The sequence below is a fragment of the Drosophila yakuba genome, chromosome 2L (assembly GCF_016746365.2).
Source record: "Drosophila yakuba strain Tai18E2 chromosome 2L, Prin_Dyak_Tai18E2_2.1, whole genome shotgun sequence".
In the NCBI taxonomy this organism is placed as follows: Eukaryota; Metazoa; Arthropoda; class Insecta; order Diptera; family Drosophilidae; genus Drosophila; species Drosophila yakuba.
This window is the reverse complement of record NC_052527.2, coordinates 9,475,862-9,495,004: the sequence shown is the minus strand read 5'-3', so window position 1 is coordinate 9,495,004 and position 19,143 is coordinate 9,475,862. Positions and strand designations below refer to the sequence as shown.

The following is a 19,143-nucleotide window of genomic DNA, read 5'->3' as shown; positions in this document are numbered from 1 at the left end:
ATCCAGTAAATCATCGCCAGGCGAGCAACCATGCAACTGGTCAGCCATTGTCACTCCTTCTACCCTTCCAAGTTGTGTGCGGATCTGGGCTGATTGAAAGGAGTATGTGCCAGGCGGTCACTCGGTCGGTCGGTGTTCCCTTTCCTTTTCCTGAATTGAAATTGATCGTGGGCACTTGGAAATCTAATGGATCGGGCTTGGCCCTTCGCTCTTGGGAAAAGATTTATGGCAGCACCTTAATGGTGTTTCCACTCCGAGCTTATCAGATAGTTTAACTTGGGCGTGATGCACAGAGGGCTCCTCTTCAGGTTCCGAAAAAGCTCAGACAGAAGCAGCTGGCCCTCCTTGATATCAGGTTGCCAGGAATTTCAATTAGCTACCCATTTATGGAGCAATTGGTAGCCTTGAAAGCCCGAAGAATACCTTAAGTTTGATTGACTGACTGTGACTTGACAATGAGCTAATTTAAATCAGAAAAGTGTTGGAGCAAGCTGACAACATAAAGGTTTATTTTTTGTCCAAAAGCATCTGACAATTGCCGAAAATTGAAAGGGAAGCTTCCCGGCAAACATTTGTGCTGTCAATCAAGCGAGCGGGCTAAACATACGCTCGAAGGATGATGTATGTGTATTTAGGATTCCTTCGCGAAGGATACATTTGCATAATGATGCGAGGATGGTTTCTTGAGAGCTGGAAACTTTTGGCCGCGACATGTAGGTCAAAAAGGGAAACGGGTTCGCTCTTCGGTCTTCTCGACATCGCTAATTGCGCTGCTTGAACTTGTTTTCCACTTTTTTGTGTTCTATTTCCAATTATGTATAAGTGAAACTCCTGGGCTAATGACGATTTGATGTTTTCTTACAGATTCGTTTGTGAACAGTCAGGAATGGACCATTTCTCGTTCGGTGCCAGACTTGAGGCTGGGAATCGTCGGCTCCCTGAACTCGGGCAAGTCGGCCCTGGTGCATCGCTATCTCACAGGATCCTACATGCAGGAGGAGTCGCCCGAAGGTGGGCGGTTCAAGAAGGAGGTCTTCATCGACGGCCAGAGCTACTTGCTGCTCATTCGCGATGAGGGTGGAGCTCCCGAAATGCAGGTAAGTCCTTGGGCTTTCTTTTTGCTTTTCCCATGAAATATTCATGGGAATGGGAATATGATGTATGACTTATGGACTAGGGGTAGCACATTGCCGTCTAAGTTATCCGTGCCGTAGACAAATAAATTTTCCCTTATCATCTTGTAAATATTTGAATTGAGGTCAACGTGGGATCAACTGGGAGAACTTCTGGGGGTGGTTTCAGTTTTTTTTTTTCAATATAATTTGATTGAAACGCTCAGAACTCGAGCCGAGAACTTTCTTTTTGTGGCCCTCAGACTTGTTCTCGCAACCAATTATCCAAGTTTTGGCCACTCAACTTGCCTTTAGTTGAATTTTTCGTTGCTTTTTGCACGAAAGTTTGCCTTGACTGGACTTTGGGGAGTTGGATTTTGGACGGGTCACACGGCATGAGTCACTCGAAGCTCAACTTCGACCTTTGGCAGTCGAGACTTTGTCGCAATGCCAGATAAGCGATTTGAAGGGGTCCAGTTTTTGTTGGCCATTATTGCAGTACGTGATGCAGCAACAGCAGCAGTCGCACCACCATCATCATCATCATCTCGGCCATCATCTCCTGGCGAATGGCCAGTAACTGGGTCCAGGAACTGCAGAGGTTGCCCAGTGCAAAATACACACAATACCGGCGAGCTCTCAGTTGATTGCCAACCCCTGAGCTGCAAAAGTTCCTCCTGCAGCCACCGAATGCGAACCGAATGCAATTGAATTCGTCTTTTGTCAATACATCAATGTAGTGCCTTCCCGAGATTGGGTAGCGTAATTAAAGGCAACTTAACCACGGGCTATTTACATTTGAACACAGGGCCTTGACTCATTGATTCCCCCGAGGGGCTTCTGTGGCTCAAGGAGCTTTTGTTCGGCACTCGGCTTTGATATATCGCTTACTGTAGTGTGTACTGCATGAGTTCGCCACTCGCATTTGCATTTTCGCAATTGCAATTTTCGCTACCCCAAATGCCAAATGCGAAATGCCAACAGCCGAATGCCCGAAGGCCTCCTGCGCCTGCGGCTTAAAGGGTGAAAGTGAGGATTATAAATTTTAAGCTGCTTTTGCTTTTCACTAGTCTCACTCACATTTTTTATTTGCGGTTCTATTTACACTCTTAGGACTTTGTGTCCTGCAGGAGGGCGGAGGTGCTTTGGGTAGTTAGGGGGTTGCTTAAAAAAAAAAATGTGCCAGACACGCGACCCTCGAAATCCCAATAATATCCCTATAATCCTTGCTCTAACCCCGCTGACTGACTGCCAGTCTATGTGCTGTAACCCGTTGCTAGCGATTCTTATTCAAATTGCTTTCGCTTTTTATTTTCATCCTTTTTAATTATAAGTTTGGAGAATTTCTGCAAGTCAAGCAGATGATTGACCTAAATTATCGTCGGCGAACCTAACAAAGGATTACGGCTTAAAATGTTTTAGGGAACGGATTGCTGGGAACAGTTTGATGGGTACAGTACGCGCGCTACAGTTTTGGAGTGACTGGAATATAAGCGAACATTCCAGAATGGATTTAAATAAAAGAAGTTCTTAAATTGCTATCTCTTCAACAAAACTTTGCGACTGTCAATAGCAATAGTGACACATTTCATAAGCGATTTTTCTCGCTTGACTGCACTATAATGCATATTACATAATAGTCGCTGCTTGTCAAACTGTCAGTCAGCCCTTTCACTTGAATGCACACATTCCATTTGAACTCCCACTTTCGTTACATTTGTAATTCCTTCCAATACACAAAATCAACTAATTTTATATCACTTTCTTTGGCCAACTCATGCCAGTCACAGCTTTATGGGACATAATAAACTCATATTTCATAGTCCAAATAACCCTCAAAAGTTACGTCGAGAGTAGCCAAACCACCCAAAATGAGAACAACCCGGAAAGTTCCACCCACCCTCACAGCAAAAACATTCGCCGCCCGACTCTGGGCAAAATCACTCATTCAATGGTCGACTTGTCGCCACTCTGGCGCATTTGTAGTTGCTTTTTTCCCGTCTCCCCAGCGAAGGATATCATTACCATACCATATACGAGACACGAGACGACGAGAGGCAGCGACAACAATATTGCATGCGACCGAAGAATGGTCGATTTCTTATTGTCAAACCCGGAAAATGGGTGTGCACACTCGCGGTGCTGCAGATAGGATACTAGAACAAAGTGGCAGAAAGAATTTTATTTGTGTTTCAATGTTTGACCTAGAAAGCTGTTAGTTGCGTAATAATACTATAGCTTGTAGAAGTTCTTCGATTTAGAAGTAATACCTAAATTTATAGGTCGAATTACTTTTATGATCCCCATTGTCCTGCTTACATCTGCAGTTGTTTTTCTTCGTCATCAGCATACATATGTGCAGTAAGCACACACAGGATCTTCCGCCTTCCCACCTCCCCCCTGCACACACACACACACACTCGCACACACCGTACAATCGAGTATCTGTGTGAGCTCGAGCCTTTCGTCGCCAGTTGGTGCAACTTTTTTGCGACCCCCTTTGCACTGGTGCTTCGTTTTTGCTTTCCTGTTTCCTCTGCATACATTTTCACAACAAATCATAAAAAGTGGCCAGGACGGCGGGGGCAGGGAGTGGGTAGTCGGTCCAACCACCCACCACCCACCACGAGAACAACACAATGCACACAGCACACAGCAACGCAGACGAGTGTCCTCGTCGCCAGGACATTCTAGCAGCCAGTTGTTTGTCGACTGGCGTCGCGTGCGGGCGGCTTTTTTCCATTGCCGAACTGCTGCTCCTTTTTGGGGACAGGATAACGACCGAACTCGAAAGTGCCAGCGACTTCTCCATGAGCGAGTTACATAAATAGTTCCGGCATTCGCTTCAGGTAAAATGCCTGCGATGCATTATTAATTGATTCGTACCGAAGGACAGTCAATCAATATTAACTGGGAAACTCCATTTCCTGGCGTCGCCTTCAATGGGAATCCTGCGCAGAAACAGCAGAGCCTGTTTACATGCCATATAAAAGTTCATTATCCTGCCAAACTGTATGTGCGCTTGTGTGTGTGTGTGTGCGTGTGTGTTTGGGGCATACAAAAATCATTAAAAAGTTTAACACACGTCTGCCTGGCGAGCGGAGCGGAGTGGAGTGGAAAGAAGGCTTCAAGTGCTTCATTAGCGACTTTCTCAAGTGTGTGTGTTCAGTCCTTCGGGCCAGCTGAATTTAAGGATGAAAAATAAAAATAAACTCTAACTCCAAACTCCACACAGCTCCTTAGTAAGCAGTTGCTTCTATACATATGACCATTGTTTTGCGCGCTTCCGCCAGACGCCGCATGCGAATCCAAGTCATTCCTCCCCAGAATCCAACGCAAAGTCAAGGACTCGACGCGTCCCAAAGCGCGCTGTGTTTTCGCAGGACTCTTTTTGTTTTCCGTTCTCAGCTTTCTGCCAACCCTTTGCCGTTCTTAACTCATTATATGATTTTTCGTCTTTTTCCTTACAGTTCGCTGGCTGGGTGGATGCGGTAATCTTCGTGTTCAGCCTGGAAAACGAGGGCAGCTTCAACACCGTCTACAACTACTATACGAAAATGGCGCATTTTCGGAATGGCCAGGAAATACCCATGATATTGGTCGGAACGCAAGGTAAATAAATTATATAATAGTAAATATGAAATATTTCTATCAAACTAACATAACACAGCATTACATCATACATTCATTTATTATAATTATTAACTTGTTAACTTCTTAGATGCCATCAGCGAGCGCAATCCTCGCGTGATTGACGACACCCGTGCCAGGAAGTTGGCCAGCGATCTGAAGCGTTGCTCCTACTACGAGACCTGCGCCACCTACGGCCTGAATGTGGAGCGTGTCTTTCAGGATGGTGAGTGCAGCCACTCAAATAACATATCTGCAGTAGACTAATCGAAAGTTACCCAATCCTTTTAGCCTGTCAAAAGATCCTCTCGCAGCGCCTGCCTTTGCCACCACAGGTGCAACCGGCGAGACCCACGACCCCGCAGGGCAATCGCCTGGGATTGGCTCCATACCAGGCGCCCACCAATGGACAACGTGGCCAGCAGCAGCTGCCACTGCGAATGAGTGCGGATTTCGCACAGGCGGAGCAGAAACTTTGGTCCCTGCAAACGGCCAGTAGTTCCACCACCAACGAGAATAACAACATCACCAAATACCATCCCGGAGCGGCCAATTCGCTGCAGGGTGATTGCTCCCAGGTGCAGTTGCGTGATCCACGTGACCTGGCGCCACCACCGGGAAAGGAGCTGCCCACACCCACCTCGACGCCCACGACGAGCCGCAAGAGCCGGCGACGTTCCAACCTCTTCATCCCCTCCTCGTCGAAAAAGGCCGACAAGGAGAAGGAGCCAAAGAGCAGTGAGCTGGGCAGTGGACGCTCCATTCCCATCAAACAGGGCTATCTGTACAAGCGCTCCAGCAAGTCCTTGAACAAGGAGTGGAAGAAGAAGTACGTGACCCTGTGCAACGACGGCAAGCTCACCTATCATCCCTCTCTGCACGACTACATGGACGATGTGCACGGCAAGGAGATTCCGCTGCAGTACGTCACCGTTAAGGTGCCGGGACAGAAGCCTCGTGGCTCCAAGAGCATCATCACGAACAGTGCGCTCACCAGTTCGCTGATGGCCAATGGCCAAAGAGCTCAGAACACGCTGAGCGATGGCATCGGATGTCTCACCCTGGCCAAGGACAATCAGCGCAAGCTGAGCGAGAAACTATCCCTACTTGGTGCCGGATCCATAGCAGCTGGCGCCGGTGGAGAGCCATTGAAGTCGAACAGCTCACAGCAGACGAGCGGGGACGAGGGCATAGCCATGTCCAATTCAAATTCACAGACTTTTATCGCCGGAGAAGCGGCCAATGCGGGAAGCAAGCTGGAGGCCCAGACGCCGAACGTGAAGAAGCGACATCGCCGCATGAAGAGCAGCAGTGTGAAAGCAAACGAGGCGGACGACAACGATGGCTATGAATTCTACATCGTGTCGCTGGACTCCAAGCAGTGGCACTTCGAGGCCGCCAATTCCGAGGAGCGCGACGAGTGGGTAGCGGCCGTCGAGCAGGAGATCTTCAAGAGTCTGCAGAGCATCGAGAGCAGCAAGACCAAACAGGCCACCAGCACTGATCTCGCTGCCATGCTGGCTATTCGTCAACGGGTTCCTGGCAACGGGTTCTGCGTCGACTGCGGAGCGCCAAGTGAGTTCAACTTTAATATATTTAACTTTGTATATTTACTAACCCTTCTCTTATCCTCGTAGATCCTGAATGGGCTAGCTTGAACCTGGGCGTACTCATGTGCATCGAATGCTCGGGCGTGCACCGCAACCTTGGCTCGCACATATCCAAGGTTCGCTCTCTGGGACTGGATGACTGGCCGTAAGTTTACTGAATGTACTTCAAGCACTTCTATCATCATTCTAACATATATTTTCATACTCCACCAGATCTCCGCATCTCAGCGTGATGCTGGCCATTGGCAACAGTCTGGCCAACTCTGTTTGGGAGTCGAACACGCGGCAGCGGGTGAAGCCTACTTCGCAGGCCAGTCGCGAGGACAAAGAGCGATGGGTGCGCAGCAAGTACGAGGCCAAGGAGTTCCTGACCCCACTGGGCAACGGATCCACAGCGCATCCTAGCCCGAGTCCGGGTCAGCAGTTGATCGAGGCTGTGATCAGGGCGGACATCAAGTCGATTGTTTCGATCTTGGCCAATTGCCCGTCGGAGGTGACCAATGCGAATGTCAGTGCACGAGATGTGCGAACTCCGCTGCTGCTTGCCTGTGCTATTGGCAATCTGGCCATTGCACAGCTGCTCATATGGGTAAGTTAACTGGAGACCAAATTAAGTAACTTAGTTATTAACAAGTACGCATTGCTCTTTCCAGAATGGCGCCAACATCAAGCACACGGATCATGAGGGTCGCACCTGTCTGGCCTACGCTCGAGCCGCACAATCCCTGGCCACCGCCAAGTCGATCAAGGCCGCTGCAGCTGCGCAGGCGGGCACAACGATTCCGGCTCCCGCTCCGCCCACAAACGGCGGCATTCCTGCTCCCCAGTACAATGTCGAGGACACGACGGCGCTGGTGGAGCTGCTCGAAGGACTGGGCTGCCCAGAGGCGGCTCCTTTGACGGCCAGTGGCACCCTGCCACGGAGACGCGACACGTTGGGCACGCCGTATGAGAAGTCTGTGTCGGGTGTGATCTGAATTAGTTAAAATTGAAATAAGAGAAACGTGAATTTTCATAGCAATTGTACAATTCATTAGTTTTGGTTGTTCATGACGGACTTAGTTTAAATTCGAGCGTAAAAATTGTATAGCGTTAAGCGTTTAGCGTTTAGGTTTTTAGGAATGTTGTGCAAATGTTTAATATTATTATTATTTGGCAAGCGTTGAATGGAAATTCACAAGTTTTATTTATGTTTTCTTTTAGTTTGTTTAGTTCTTAAGCCATGAAAACCTGTACAGCCTTGTTGTAATCTCAAGTGTATAATTTATTATTTTCGTATTACGTGAAACTATTATTATTGTTTTTTTTATCGTGCACAGGTTTTTAACTCGTTTGCAAAACAATTATTTAGTAACTATTGTAACTTGTAACTTTCGACAACCATCAGCAGATTGCAAAAGACTCCACGTAAGAAGAATAATACTTTTACAACCTAAACAATAGATAAAAGCTGATGCAAAATATACGTATAAACAAAATGAATCTAAGATTAAAGCCAAAAACAAACTTATGCTAAACAATATACACGAACATATATATATATATTATATACATACATAGTTGAAATTGCTTGATAATCGGTTTAAACAAATGAACACGCCCAAATGTAGCTTATGCTGAACCAAAATCACAAAATTCTTTGCTATATAAATTCCCAACAAAAATAACTCGTTTTAGATATTAAACTGCAGAAAATTGGATTCTGGTGGTACGGAATCTGGGTAGACAAAAATTTAATTGAAAGTATTTCAAAACTATTATACAAAATAGTTATAAATCAATCTAAATATTACTATATGTATACACCCCTATATATTGTGTACGCTATTTGTACGAATTACAAACCACAAAACGTGACAAACTCAATCTAATTGGAAGGAAAAGTAGCACACGAAAATCACAAAAAAACAACAAAAGAAAAACCCTTCAATAAAAATCTATTAAACATTTTAAACTATATACTTTTTATTTTTTACCTTTTCCATTTCCAGCTTTTTTATCTAAACCAAAAGCCATATTAAAACAATATATTTGTGGTTGGGCGCTTTATTAGTCAAACAAAATGTAACATAGCTTTCAATTTGGGAAACATTTAAAATGACGTAGAATTTTGTTTACATGTGTGCGGCATTTTCCTTTATTCTTTGATGGAAAATTGCATTGGTGAACCACAAGAGAGGCTTTAGTTATGACTGCATTAAAATGTAAGTTTAATATATATACCATATACTTTGTTTTTGTGGAGAAGATCACGCGGATTGCCTAGTCAGAAGCGCGAAAATTTAAATTTACTCTGTCTGCCAAACCGAGAACGAAACACAACTGCAGGAAAGATCAAGAGTTTTTGGATCCCTAGTCCAGCCCGACGCAGGAATTGCGAAATCTTGAATACGAAGTGGTACATCAAGTAAATAACCGATTAGAAGGTCGATCCGTCCTGGTCGCCGCCATCCCGCTCTCCCAACAATTAGCTGTTCCACGAAGATCTTTTGCCCGTGAACCGCTCAGGTCATGCCTGCTGTTATCTTGAAAAGTTGATTGGTTGCTTTTTTTTTACGATTTTTTCTCCTAAGATTTTCTGTTTAAGGTTGTGCGTATGCCGTTGTCCATTTAACATTAGCTGGGAGGTCGTCATCATTGTAGCCATCGAGTTGAAAGTGAACGATTTTGATTGGTATTTTGTTTTAGTTTGGTCTAAACACAACAAGCAAATTCCACGCAATGCTGCTGCTGCACAGGCTAGGCTGGGGTAATCTTGCGCCCGCTGATGGTAACAGTTTCAGTTTCAGTTTCAGTTTTTTTTTGGGGAAAACACGGCCACAACCGAAGCTGCAGCAGCGATTGCTGGTTTGGTTTTGCCGTCGTCCACGGCCTTCGTTAACTTTGGAACTCCATGTCGATTTGTGGTTGTACAGAGAGAACACGCTCGCACCCTTTTTAGCTCGCATTGCATTTGGTCTGCAGTTGCCTTTGCCGCCTTAGCGCCCGCTACCGTTGCCTCACCACTTGGGCCCGTTCATTTTTTGTTGGCCTTAAACTTTGCGTAGAAGCTCTGAATCTGGGCATAGCGTACGGGTATCGAGTCAAGGATGCCTGTGTAGCTGAAGTTCTGTTGCTGGCGATTCTTCTCATGCAAGTTATCGCCGGACAAATACGTGACGACGCTCTTCTGCAGTTCGCTGACGTGCGGATCGGCATGGTTGGCCACCAGGTGATTGCAGAACTGGGCAATTTGAAGGAAAACCGAGGCGTCACGATCTGTGGGTAGAAACGCAAAACAACACCATTAGCTGGCACATTCCAGTGCGATAAATATTTGCTAAACTCACCCATCTTGCGTGATATCTTCAGCAGGGAAAGCGGCTGACTTTCGTTATCGCGCTGGGCACGCAAGTGCCTATTGCCCTGCTTAAACTCCTGCTCCAACCAACGGATGACATGGCGAACATTCTCGCTGCGTTTCTTCAAGTCATCCAACTCATTGAGCACTAAATGGGAAATGATAATCGATTAGTATGGGATCTTTCTCCTTCACCTTGTAGGTGTAGGTTAAGTAGTTTCGTAATTGTGGGTACTAGCACTTATGAAAACAAGTGGATAGAAAGGAACTGGGAATTAAATGTGCTACAGTCATATCTAAAGTGTTAGGAACCTAATCTTTTCCACTATAAAAGCGGATTTGACTTCAGGGAATACCGCGAAATAATTAGCGTGTTGATATGAGATTGTATAGATTATTTAAATTTTGAAGTTTTAAAGGTGTCATTTTATGGCATTGTTACTTTCAACATCGTTGATTTGATGTCAGACTTATCAGCCCACACGAAGTTGTGCACACTCACCTGCATTTGGAATGAGGACAATGCACTTCTTGGTCCTCACAAGCGACTTGACTATGCCATTGTATTCGGTCAATGCCTTTGAATCGACCACCACAAACGGGGACATCACCACATGAGCGGGACTGTCCCGCAGCTCCTCCTCCAATGTCTCCACCTCGTTTTGCAGCCACAGCTTGCCCATGAGCTCGCACTTCTTCGACTTGGCCTCCGAGCGCTCTTCGTCGGCCCCCGAGCTGGACTGCAAATTCAGCTTCTCGATGACACTGTTTGTGGTCGTGGAGGCGGAAGTTCCGCCGGCAACAGAGGTTCCCGTGGCACTGGCTATGACAGCAGCCGCCTTCTCGGCATTTCGATTCCTTAGGTAGCCCTTGCGCGGCACCTTGCGGCACTCCTCCACGGTGTCTTTTTCCTCGTTACTGGTGTAGCTCTTGCGGACGATGCCGTTCTTGCGATCGGAGTAGCGACGTGTGCGTCCTTCGTTCCGCTTTGTTCGGTTGGTCTTCGGGGCGGTACGACGCTCGCGGCGACGTGAACCGCCTCCTTTCTTCTCCTCACGCTGCTTCTTTTTTTGGGTCTCGGTGAAACGACGCGTCTTGACGCAGAACCTGTAGTTAAACTTCTTCTGCTTGCAAATGAAAAAGCCGAAGTCGACCATTTTGAAAATACGTAGAATGGACTCTTCGTGGGGAGTGACGCGCTCCCGGATAATGGTCTCCCAGTCCAGTGTAATCTGGGTGCTCTGAAAGATGTCAAAGTTCTTGAAAGCAAAGTCCTCGGTAAGAGGAACGTTGGCCCGGACATCGAATAACTCGACTAGTGAATCGCGCACGTTGGCGGTGTTCAGGAGTTCGCGCTCGAAGTAAACCTTCCTGGTGAAGATGTCGATGTTGCAGTAGTTGAGAAGCTTCATGATCTTGTGCACAAACTCCGGATTCGAGTGATAGCAGCCAATGAGAATCTCTGGGTTGATGCGTAGCCAGTCAAAAAGCATTTTCAGGGCTCTAATGGTCGGTTCATTGTGCAGACAGTCGATGACTATATTGGGATTGATCTTGGTGTACTTGTTACGATAAACCAGCTTCTTTGGTGGCTCTGAAAAGCTGACGGGCGGTGGTCCAACCGGCACGCCCTCCACCGGCTTGCTTTGAGCCTCCTCTGCGCTCTTAAAGTTCAACTGCAGTACCTCAAAGCTACGCAGCAGCTCCTCTGAGTCCGCCTCCTGTGAGTTGGATCTACGCTCTACTTCGTCGGGGTACACGATTTTCTCCTCCTCAATAACGACGTCTTCGTTGTCGGAGTACACCAAGCCGCCGCCTCCTCCGCCGCCGACAGATTTGCGCTCCTTTTTGTTGTAGTTAGCTGAAAGGAATCGTAAGACTTTAAAAATAAGTTTGAAAAGTTTTTTTTTATCCTAATAAACATGAGTTGCACACGGTCGACCTTTCATAATAACTTTTCTTTAGTTTAAAAAGAAATTTGAATTCAAAGACTCACCTGCTTCATAGTGCTCCTCGCCGCATGGCTCCCCAGGATCAGCTGCATCAATGTCGCTGAAATCGGTGTCAAAGTTTGAACTCAGATCTGTGTAATCCTCCTCGTCGCTGTAAAAGTCTGTATCCAGTTCGCTTTCGCTGTCATAGCAGGAGCTGTCGTCCGATTGGGCGATCTTGCGGCGTCGGCGGCGTAGACGCATTCCTCGTCGCTTGCTCTTGCAGGAGAGCGGGGTCTTGAGGTCGGACTCCTTGGCCTCGTCACTGGATCGCGTGGATACGGCCTCGCCGATCTTGTCGCCGTCAGCAGCCTCCTGGGTCTTTGCGTCCTCGCCGGAGTGCTGGCTGTCCCGCGAATCCGAGCTGCAATCCTTTAGAGAGTGAGGGCGTGGCATCAGCTTCTTGTCCTTGCGCTCACACTCGCCGACTGCCGCTAGCCAGTTCTTGTACTCATTTCGAGATTTGCGCACCACAGTGTCGAACTCCTGAAAACGTTCCTCGTACTCCGCCTGGAAGCGCTCGTTGTCTTGGGCGCGAGCCAGGATCGTCTGCTCGATGCTGACGATGCAGGCGTCCATTAGATCGGAACAGGCAGCCACCAGAAAGGCGTGCAGGGAGTAAACCTTTGGTGAGTTGATCATCTTTAGCTTGGATAGACAGAAGAACAGAATGGAGACAATCTTGAAGATGCTTGGCTCCGGAACGCGCAGCTGCTGGGAGCAAAGGATCTTGCGTAGATCAATCAGCACGCAGTGGCACAGGGCGTTGAAGTCCGGCACTTCTTTGTCGAAGAAAAATATGTCCACAATCAGATAGAAACGGGCAAAGAAGTCCTCGATGCTGAAGTCTAGCTTTTCTGGATCCATCTGCTCCAGGTATTCGGTGTGCTTAGCGAACAGCTTGTTAAGGTTATTTTCGCTCAGTTCGAATGGTATGATGCACACAAGAGAATACAAGTAGTGGTAAGTGGAGTCTAGGTCATGATTCTGTCCGTAGTACAGTGTACCCAACTGGTTCTGCGCCATTCCAATGGCCGGATTAAGCTTGAAGGCCTCCAGATAGTACTTGGCCACCTGCTCTTTGCTTATGCTTAGTTTGCTGTCGATGCGAAAGTCCAGGAAGTATCGATGCAGATCGCCCAGGCTGAGCAGCGATGAGTGTATGGTGTCGAGGGCAAAGGACACGGCCTCCAGGCTCTTGTCCACCGCGTGAGTGCCCGTATGCGACGTCTCCTTGGTGTCTCCGATCATGTCGCTTATGTAGCCGTCACTGATGATGGAAAAATCAATCAAGTACTTCAGATCCAGGTCATAGATCTCCTCCATGCGTGCCGACAATCGTTTGTAGTTGAAGATGCCGGCGCAAAGGAATCGCTCCAGTTTCTGCATGTTCTCCTGGGTCGTGGCCGCATCCTGGCCCTGCTTGTGCCAGCTCTTCTTCACGAAGGCAATGAACTCGTAGTATCCACGCCGCCACATCACCTCGCGCACCTTCTTGCCCACCGATTGGTAGTCCTTGAAGATGATCTGCTTGCACAGCTGCACCAACAACGAGCGCTTCTCTTCGATTTCGTGCTGGAACAGCTGTCCCACCGTCTGCACATTCTTCTTGGCATCATCCAGTTGCTTGGAGGCGGTGTAGAGGGACCTATATGGGCGATTTGGTATAGATGTTACTAGTCATCGAGCAACGCTCACCACCTCACGTGGCCACCTTACCTGTACAGATCCTTCACCTCCTGGCTGAGGGTGCAGGTGCCATTGTTGGGCTCCAAGCCGCGGCAGCGATTCGTGCCGCCGTCCATGGCGCACTCGCTGGAGGCGTTCGATGATCCGCCCGAGCTGAGTGTCGCCTCCATTTTTTGAGGTACTGAAACACAAAACACAAATGTAGCCAAGCTATCACTTAAAAAGTTTGATTCCACACAGCTGGCAACTGAGAAGCTACAGTAAACACAGCTGGCAACTGAGCAGATACAGTCAACACCCACTAGATGCTCGAATGCTCCAGCTGTTTCTCGACTCGGTTTTTTTGCTGACGAATTGTTTTCGAAATAAAATGTCGTACTTTATGGTTTTTATTGTATTGTTTTTGTTTCAACTGGTGACGCACACAAACACATGCGCATTGCGTAGTTTCGTTTTATTGAATAATCAATTAAACACACACGCAGACACTTTGCTTTTGCCTTTGCTTTTCTCTGCTCTGGTATTTTCGATACTGCAACTGCGATTGCGAAATAAAAACGTTGCGATGCGCTGAGATATTGGGATGCACTGTGGCCAGCTGCACTCAGGTAGAATCGATTGGCGTTGCTTAACTGTTTACCTGCGCGATTTGCATTACCTTTTATGCGGATTCAGATGCTCTGTTTTGTCGTTCTGTGTCGTTCTGCAGATTTCACGTTTTCGCTCTTCCTTTGTTGAACAGCAAGATGGCGCATGCACGGTCAGACTGCGCAGTCCGAAATGCTCCGCATGGGCTGTTCGATATTTTTGGCGGGTAGCTGCTCAGATGGGCTAGAAATAATGATGGCTAAATAACGGGCAATATGATGTGGAATGTGTTAGGTAAAATTCGGCGCATTTCCATTGTTTCGGTCGATTTCACCACCTGAATCGCATCATGCTGTCAGGTCGTGCTGTTTCGCCTCACACTTTTCAGTGTTGGATAACCAACTATCGATTAGGGCAAGTATCGACTATTCTGGTATCGGCGGGCTATTTGAACATATTCTACATTTTACATTTCGACAATCAAACTACAACTTACAATCAACATAGCCCATTTTTGTATGTAATTAACTTTTGTGATTAACAAAGAATTTAATATTGTCCATTAATTTATATTGAAGGTTAATTATAAATGTATATGTAAATGTTGATTTTCAACAGAATATATCGGATATTCTTTCCCCATCAATTTAAGTTGTTTTTGGCGATTCTCCGGCCTGAATTTCCGTGATCTATTTGGGCCAAGAAAGATAGAATAAGATTAAAAAAGGCAATGTTTAGCAAGTAATTAAAGTGTGAAAGGAGCAATGGCCGCCAACCAATAATGTTTGTTCTGTACCCAAAGGGAGATAAGTGCCCATTAGTTTATTTTTATCATATGTACATATTATCATCTTATATTGACTTAGTCTTTTTTCAATAATATTTGCCAAATGTGAGGAAATGTGTCAGGCATATTAATGATCTTCCCCCAAACGTCGGCTTATCTTCGTGCCTACCTGGCCGAGAACCCCAGACGGAATGGAAACCTCAGCCGCGACTAAGCCGATCTCGCATTAAAAATAAATAATGCTCGAGTTTATCGACCATTTCTCTCGGCGACGTCAAGTCGTTTGGTCACTCGATTAGCGTTGGGCACGTCGAGGGGCAGATAGCCCATGCCACTCTAAAAAATTCCCTTTATCATACTTCTTTTGTAAAAAAATTTACATATATAGAAAGTTTGCTTAAATAAAGTGCAAAAATTTTCCGTTTTACAATATGTAACATTTATTTATACATTGTTTGATTATATTTCTGTGCACAGCTCTTTAGATGTTCCCTATCGTCTGCTCATGTTTTTTATTTCTCCTAAGTATTTCTCCAGAGGCTAATTCTAATAAACTTGATAAGTATGAAAATAACATAGAATTCCTATGGGAATAATTTCAATATCAGAATAAGGGAAACATTGAACAAAATATACACACAACTGTGCTGATCAAAATCATTGCAAACTATTTCAGATCAGCAACAAACATATTAGGTAATATCAATCATATTTCATTTTTCTGAGTGCATTTTTGCCAGCGTTTCTCGGCTTGCTCCTCTGCGCTTGGCTATAAAACTCACGCAATCTTACTCGAGCGTTCTCAGTTTTAGTTCAGACCGCTGGCGAACCGGTCACGTTCGATCGGTTGGGAAATATCGTCGGACAAAGCGTAAGTTTCTCTTTCGGATTCGAATTTTGAGAACTGGAAACAAGTCACTTCCATTAGCGCAATTAACGGATTTTCAAATAGCCTTTGGTAGCCTTTAATTGGGATCGTTTACAATTAGTTTTATGACATAATTACTTAGCGCATTGTTTCGCGATTATTGGTTTCTAACATTTACTATAAATGTTCAATTTTACCATTTTACCAGTCACTATAATCCCTTGATAATCTTATCGGGATCATGCAGTCCACGGATATATTGTGTTTTTCACAGTCATTTCGGTGGACATGGTCATAAATTCAAGAAATATCTGAAACACTTCTGCGGTGGTTGATCGATCTAATCGATGTTATTTATGAACTATGGCCATAAACTGTTAGTTTATTTAATACTTTCCGTGTACTAAACTAATCGCACCTGCTATTTGCTTAGGTTGCACTTACGATCATTTCTATACATATGGATGTTAGATAAAATGAAAGTCGCAGTTTTCAGCACCAAAACACAATAATTGATACGTATCGAAAGTATGCTCTTTTGCAAATTGATTTTTTAACAGATTAGAAAAGCAAAATGATAGCGAATATCTTATCTTAATGGTCGACTAGCTCAGTTGAAGTGAGTTCTAGAGAATCACTTGAGATACATACAGATATATAGTATAGGGCGTTTCGATCAGACCCCAGAGTCATCCGAAAATGAGACATTTTAATCTATTGCGCGAGAGCGTTCTACTCATCAGATACATCATCGAATTGACATAACAACTGGAATGAATGTAATCGAAATTCAAAAATGCTTACTTTAATTTCCAGGCGAGAAAGTTGCTTCTCAACATGAGACTGTTTTTGCTAGCCCTGCTGGCCACTTTGGCGGTATCCCAAGCGTTGGTCAAGGAGGAGATTCAGGCCAAGGAGTACCTGGAGAATCTGAACAAGGAGCTGGCCAAGCGAACCAACGTGGAAACCGAGGCCTCCTGGGCCTATGGATCCAACATCACCGACGAGAACGAAAAGAAGAAGAATGAGGTATCCGCCGAGATGGCCAAGTTCATGAAGGAGGTGGCCAGTGACACCACCAAGTTCCAATGGCGCTCCTTCCAGTCGGAGGATCTCAAGCGGCAGTTCAAGGCTCTGACCAAACTGGGCTATGCCGCCCTACCCGAAGCCGACTATGCCGAGCTGCTGGACACGCTCTCCTCCATGGAGTCGAATTTCGCGAAGGTCAAGGTGTGCGACTACAAGGACAGCACCAAGTGCGACCTAGCCCTCGACCCGGAGATCGAGGAGGTCATCAGCAAGAGCCGTGACCACGAGGAGCTCGCCTACTACTGGCGCGAGTTCTACGACAAGGCCGGAACCGCCGTGCGATCCCAATTCGAACGCTACGTGGAGCTCAACACCAAGGCAGCCAAGCTGAATAGTAAGTGGAAACCTTTTTGCAATTTTAAGTAATTTATTAAAGTGAGTGATGAAGTCGTTCAATAACAAAATATGTCGGTTATGAGTCGGTTATGCTTCAGCAGGATTTGATTAACAGATCTTAGAACTTCTCTGTTTCATACATTAAATATTTTGTTTGCCATATAACAAGAGGTTTGTCATTATAATTGCTGTGCAATTTGTCACAAAATCCATTACCTTTGAGTTCTTGCATAAAATAAGTATTGTAGATTAGATTTTAGTGAATGTAATTTGAGCCAGTAGAACGTTTCAACTTCAGTGCTAATTGTCAGTTCAGTGATGAATATAATTACGACTGTATACGAATTAAATATATTTAAGTATTTATATTTAAAAATATTTACAAATAAAACCTTTGTAAACATGTAATTTACTGCATTTATAAAAATGTCATTTCCTTTCAGACTTCACCTCTGGTGCCGAGGCCTGGTTGGACGAGTACGAGGACGACACCTTCGAGCAGCAGCTGGAGGACATCTTCGCGGACATTCGCCCCCTCTACCAGCAGATCCATGGCTATGTGCGCTTCCGCCTGAGGAAACACTATGGTGACGCGGTGGTCTCCGAGACAGGACCCATTCCCATGCACCTCTTGGGCAACATGTGGGCGCAGCAGTGGTCGGAGATCGCGGACATCGTATCTCCGTTCCCGGAGAAGCCCCTGGTCGATGTGAGCGCCGAGATGGAAAAGCAGGGCTTCACACCCCTCAAAATGTTCCAAATGGGCGACGACTTCTTCACCTCCATGAATCTTACCAAGTTGCCGCAGTAAGTACCAAATATACATCATTAATTGTATGTGTATGTGTATTTATTTATTTTGTATGTATTTCAGGGACTTTTGGGACAAGTCAATCATTGAGAAGCCCACCGATGGCCGCGATCTGGTTTGCCATGCCAGCGCCTGGGACTTTTACCTCACCGACGATGTGCGCATCAAGCAGTGCACCCGGGTTACTCAAGATCAGCTCTTCACCGTGCACCACGAACTGGGACACATTCAGTATTTCCTGCAGTATCAACACCAGCCCTTCGTCTATCGCACTGGTGCCAATCCCGGATTCCACGAAGCCGTCGGCGATGTGCTCTCCCTGTCCGTATCGACGCCCAAACATCTCGAGAAGATTGGCCTGCTGAAGGACTATGTGCGCGATGAAGAGGCGCGTATCAACCAGCTCTTCCTCACCGCCCTGGACAAGATCGTTTTCCTGCCCTTCGCCTTCACCATGGACAAGTATCGCTGGTCGCTGTTCCGCGGCGAGGTCGACAAGGCCAACTGGAACTGTGCCTTCTGGAAGTTGAGGGACGAGTACTCCGGCATTGAACCGCCAGTTGTGCGCAGCGAGAAGGACTTTGATGCCCCGGCCAAGTATCACATTTCCGCGGATGTCGAGTATCTGAGGTGGGTATCTGCTTACTAACTTACTGAGAATTACTCTGAATTGGTAATAATTGGTTATATCTGGCAGGTACCTGGTGTCCTTCATCATCCAGTTCCAGTTCTACAAGTCCGCCTGCATCAAGGCTGGTCAATATGATGCCAACAATGTGGAGTTGCCTCTGGATAACTGCGACATCTATGGAAGTGCTGCAGCTGGCGCTGCGTTCCAGTAAGTCTTGGTAACTCATATAAATTGGCTTACATCTTACATGTGCTTGATAATCCCATAGCAACATGCTGTCCATGGGAGCCTCGAAGCCATGGCCCGATGCACTGGAGGCCTTCAACGGAGAGCGCATCATGTCCGGCAAGGCGATCGCGGAATACTTTGAGCCGCTGCGCGTCTGGCTGGAGGCGGAGAACATCAAGAACAATGTCCACATTGGCTGGACCACTTCAAATAGTAAGTCGTAGCACGGTCATGGAAAGTAAGGATCACATGTCTAAATGCGTGTTTTCTAATTTCAGAATGCGTCTCTTCATAAATCACATGATTTTAGTGTTCTCACACAGTTGATTGCTTAATAAAGTTTAACAGTATCTTACAAACAAAGCCTATATTTTAACGGGGAAGAGTTCTTTATATCAACTAGTTGAAGGAAAAAGGTCTATAAAATTTATTA

At 46.1% G+C, this 19,143-nt stretch overlaps 3 protein-coding genes across 5 annotated transcripts in view; 2 read left to right on the top strand and 1 right to left on the bottom strand.

Moving 5' to 3' along the window:
- LOC6527569 (centaurin-gamma-1A) overlaps nucleotides 1–8,019 on the top strand; it is a 54,071-nt gene extending 46,052 nt beyond the window's left edge. For 2 of the 3 annotated variants that reach the window (XM_015198227.3, XM_002088623.4), the window contains exons 2-8: nucleotides 865–1,097; nucleotides 4,583–4,724; nucleotides 4,834–4,968; nucleotides 5,034–6,317; nucleotides 6,380–6,497; nucleotides 6,566–6,941; nucleotides 7,006–8,019. In XM_015198227.3, coding sequence (XP_015053713.1) covers nucleotides 865–1,097; nucleotides 4,583–4,724; nucleotides 4,834–4,968; nucleotides 5,034–6,317; nucleotides 6,380–6,497; nucleotides 6,566–6,941; nucleotides 7,006–7,329 — 2,612 coding nt within the window. In that variant the 3' untranslated portion in view covers nucleotides 7,330–8,019. Of the gene's footprint in view, nucleotides 1–864; nucleotides 1,098–3,807; nucleotides 3,962–4,582; nucleotides 4,725–4,833; nucleotides 4,969–5,033; nucleotides 6,318–6,379; nucleotides 6,498–6,565; nucleotides 6,942–7,005 lie in introns of those variants that run through there. The other variant, XM_015198228.2, reaches the window with a different exon arrangement.
- Nucleotides 8,020–8,382: 363 nt separating this feature from the next.
- Nucleotides 8,383–14,179, bottom strand: LOC6527570 (protein SMG5). Its single transcript, XM_002088624.3, has 6 exons — nucleotides 14,031–14,179; nucleotides 13,403–13,553; nucleotides 11,689–13,331; nucleotides 10,195–11,553; nucleotides 9,682–9,840; nucleotides 8,383–9,610 (listed from the first exon to the last, which is right to left on the bottom strand). Exons 2-6 carry the CDS (start codon nucleotides 13,540–13,542, stop codon nucleotides 9,369–9,371), a joined length of 3,543 nt encoding a protein of 1,180 aa, XP_002088660.1. The 5' UTR covers nucleotides 13,543–13,553; nucleotides 14,031–14,179; the 3' UTR covers nucleotides 8,383–9,368.
- A 1,372-nt stretch (nucleotides 14,180–15,551) lies between these two features.
- On the top strand, nucleotides 15,552–19,069 carry LOC6527571 (angiotensin-converting enzyme). Its single transcript, XM_002088625.4, has 7 exons — nucleotides 15,552–15,618; nucleotides 16,432–17,038; nucleotides 17,484–17,847; nucleotides 17,915–18,481; nucleotides 18,549–18,689; nucleotides 18,751–18,923; nucleotides 18,989–19,069. Exons 2-7 carry the CDS (start codon nucleotides 16,453–16,455, stop codon nucleotides 19,003–19,005), a joined length of 1,848 nt encoding a protein of 615 aa, XP_002088661.1. The 5' UTR covers nucleotides 15,552–15,618; nucleotides 16,432–16,452; the 3' UTR covers nucleotides 19,006–19,069.
- Nucleotides 19,070–19,143: the final 74 nt, after the last annotated feature.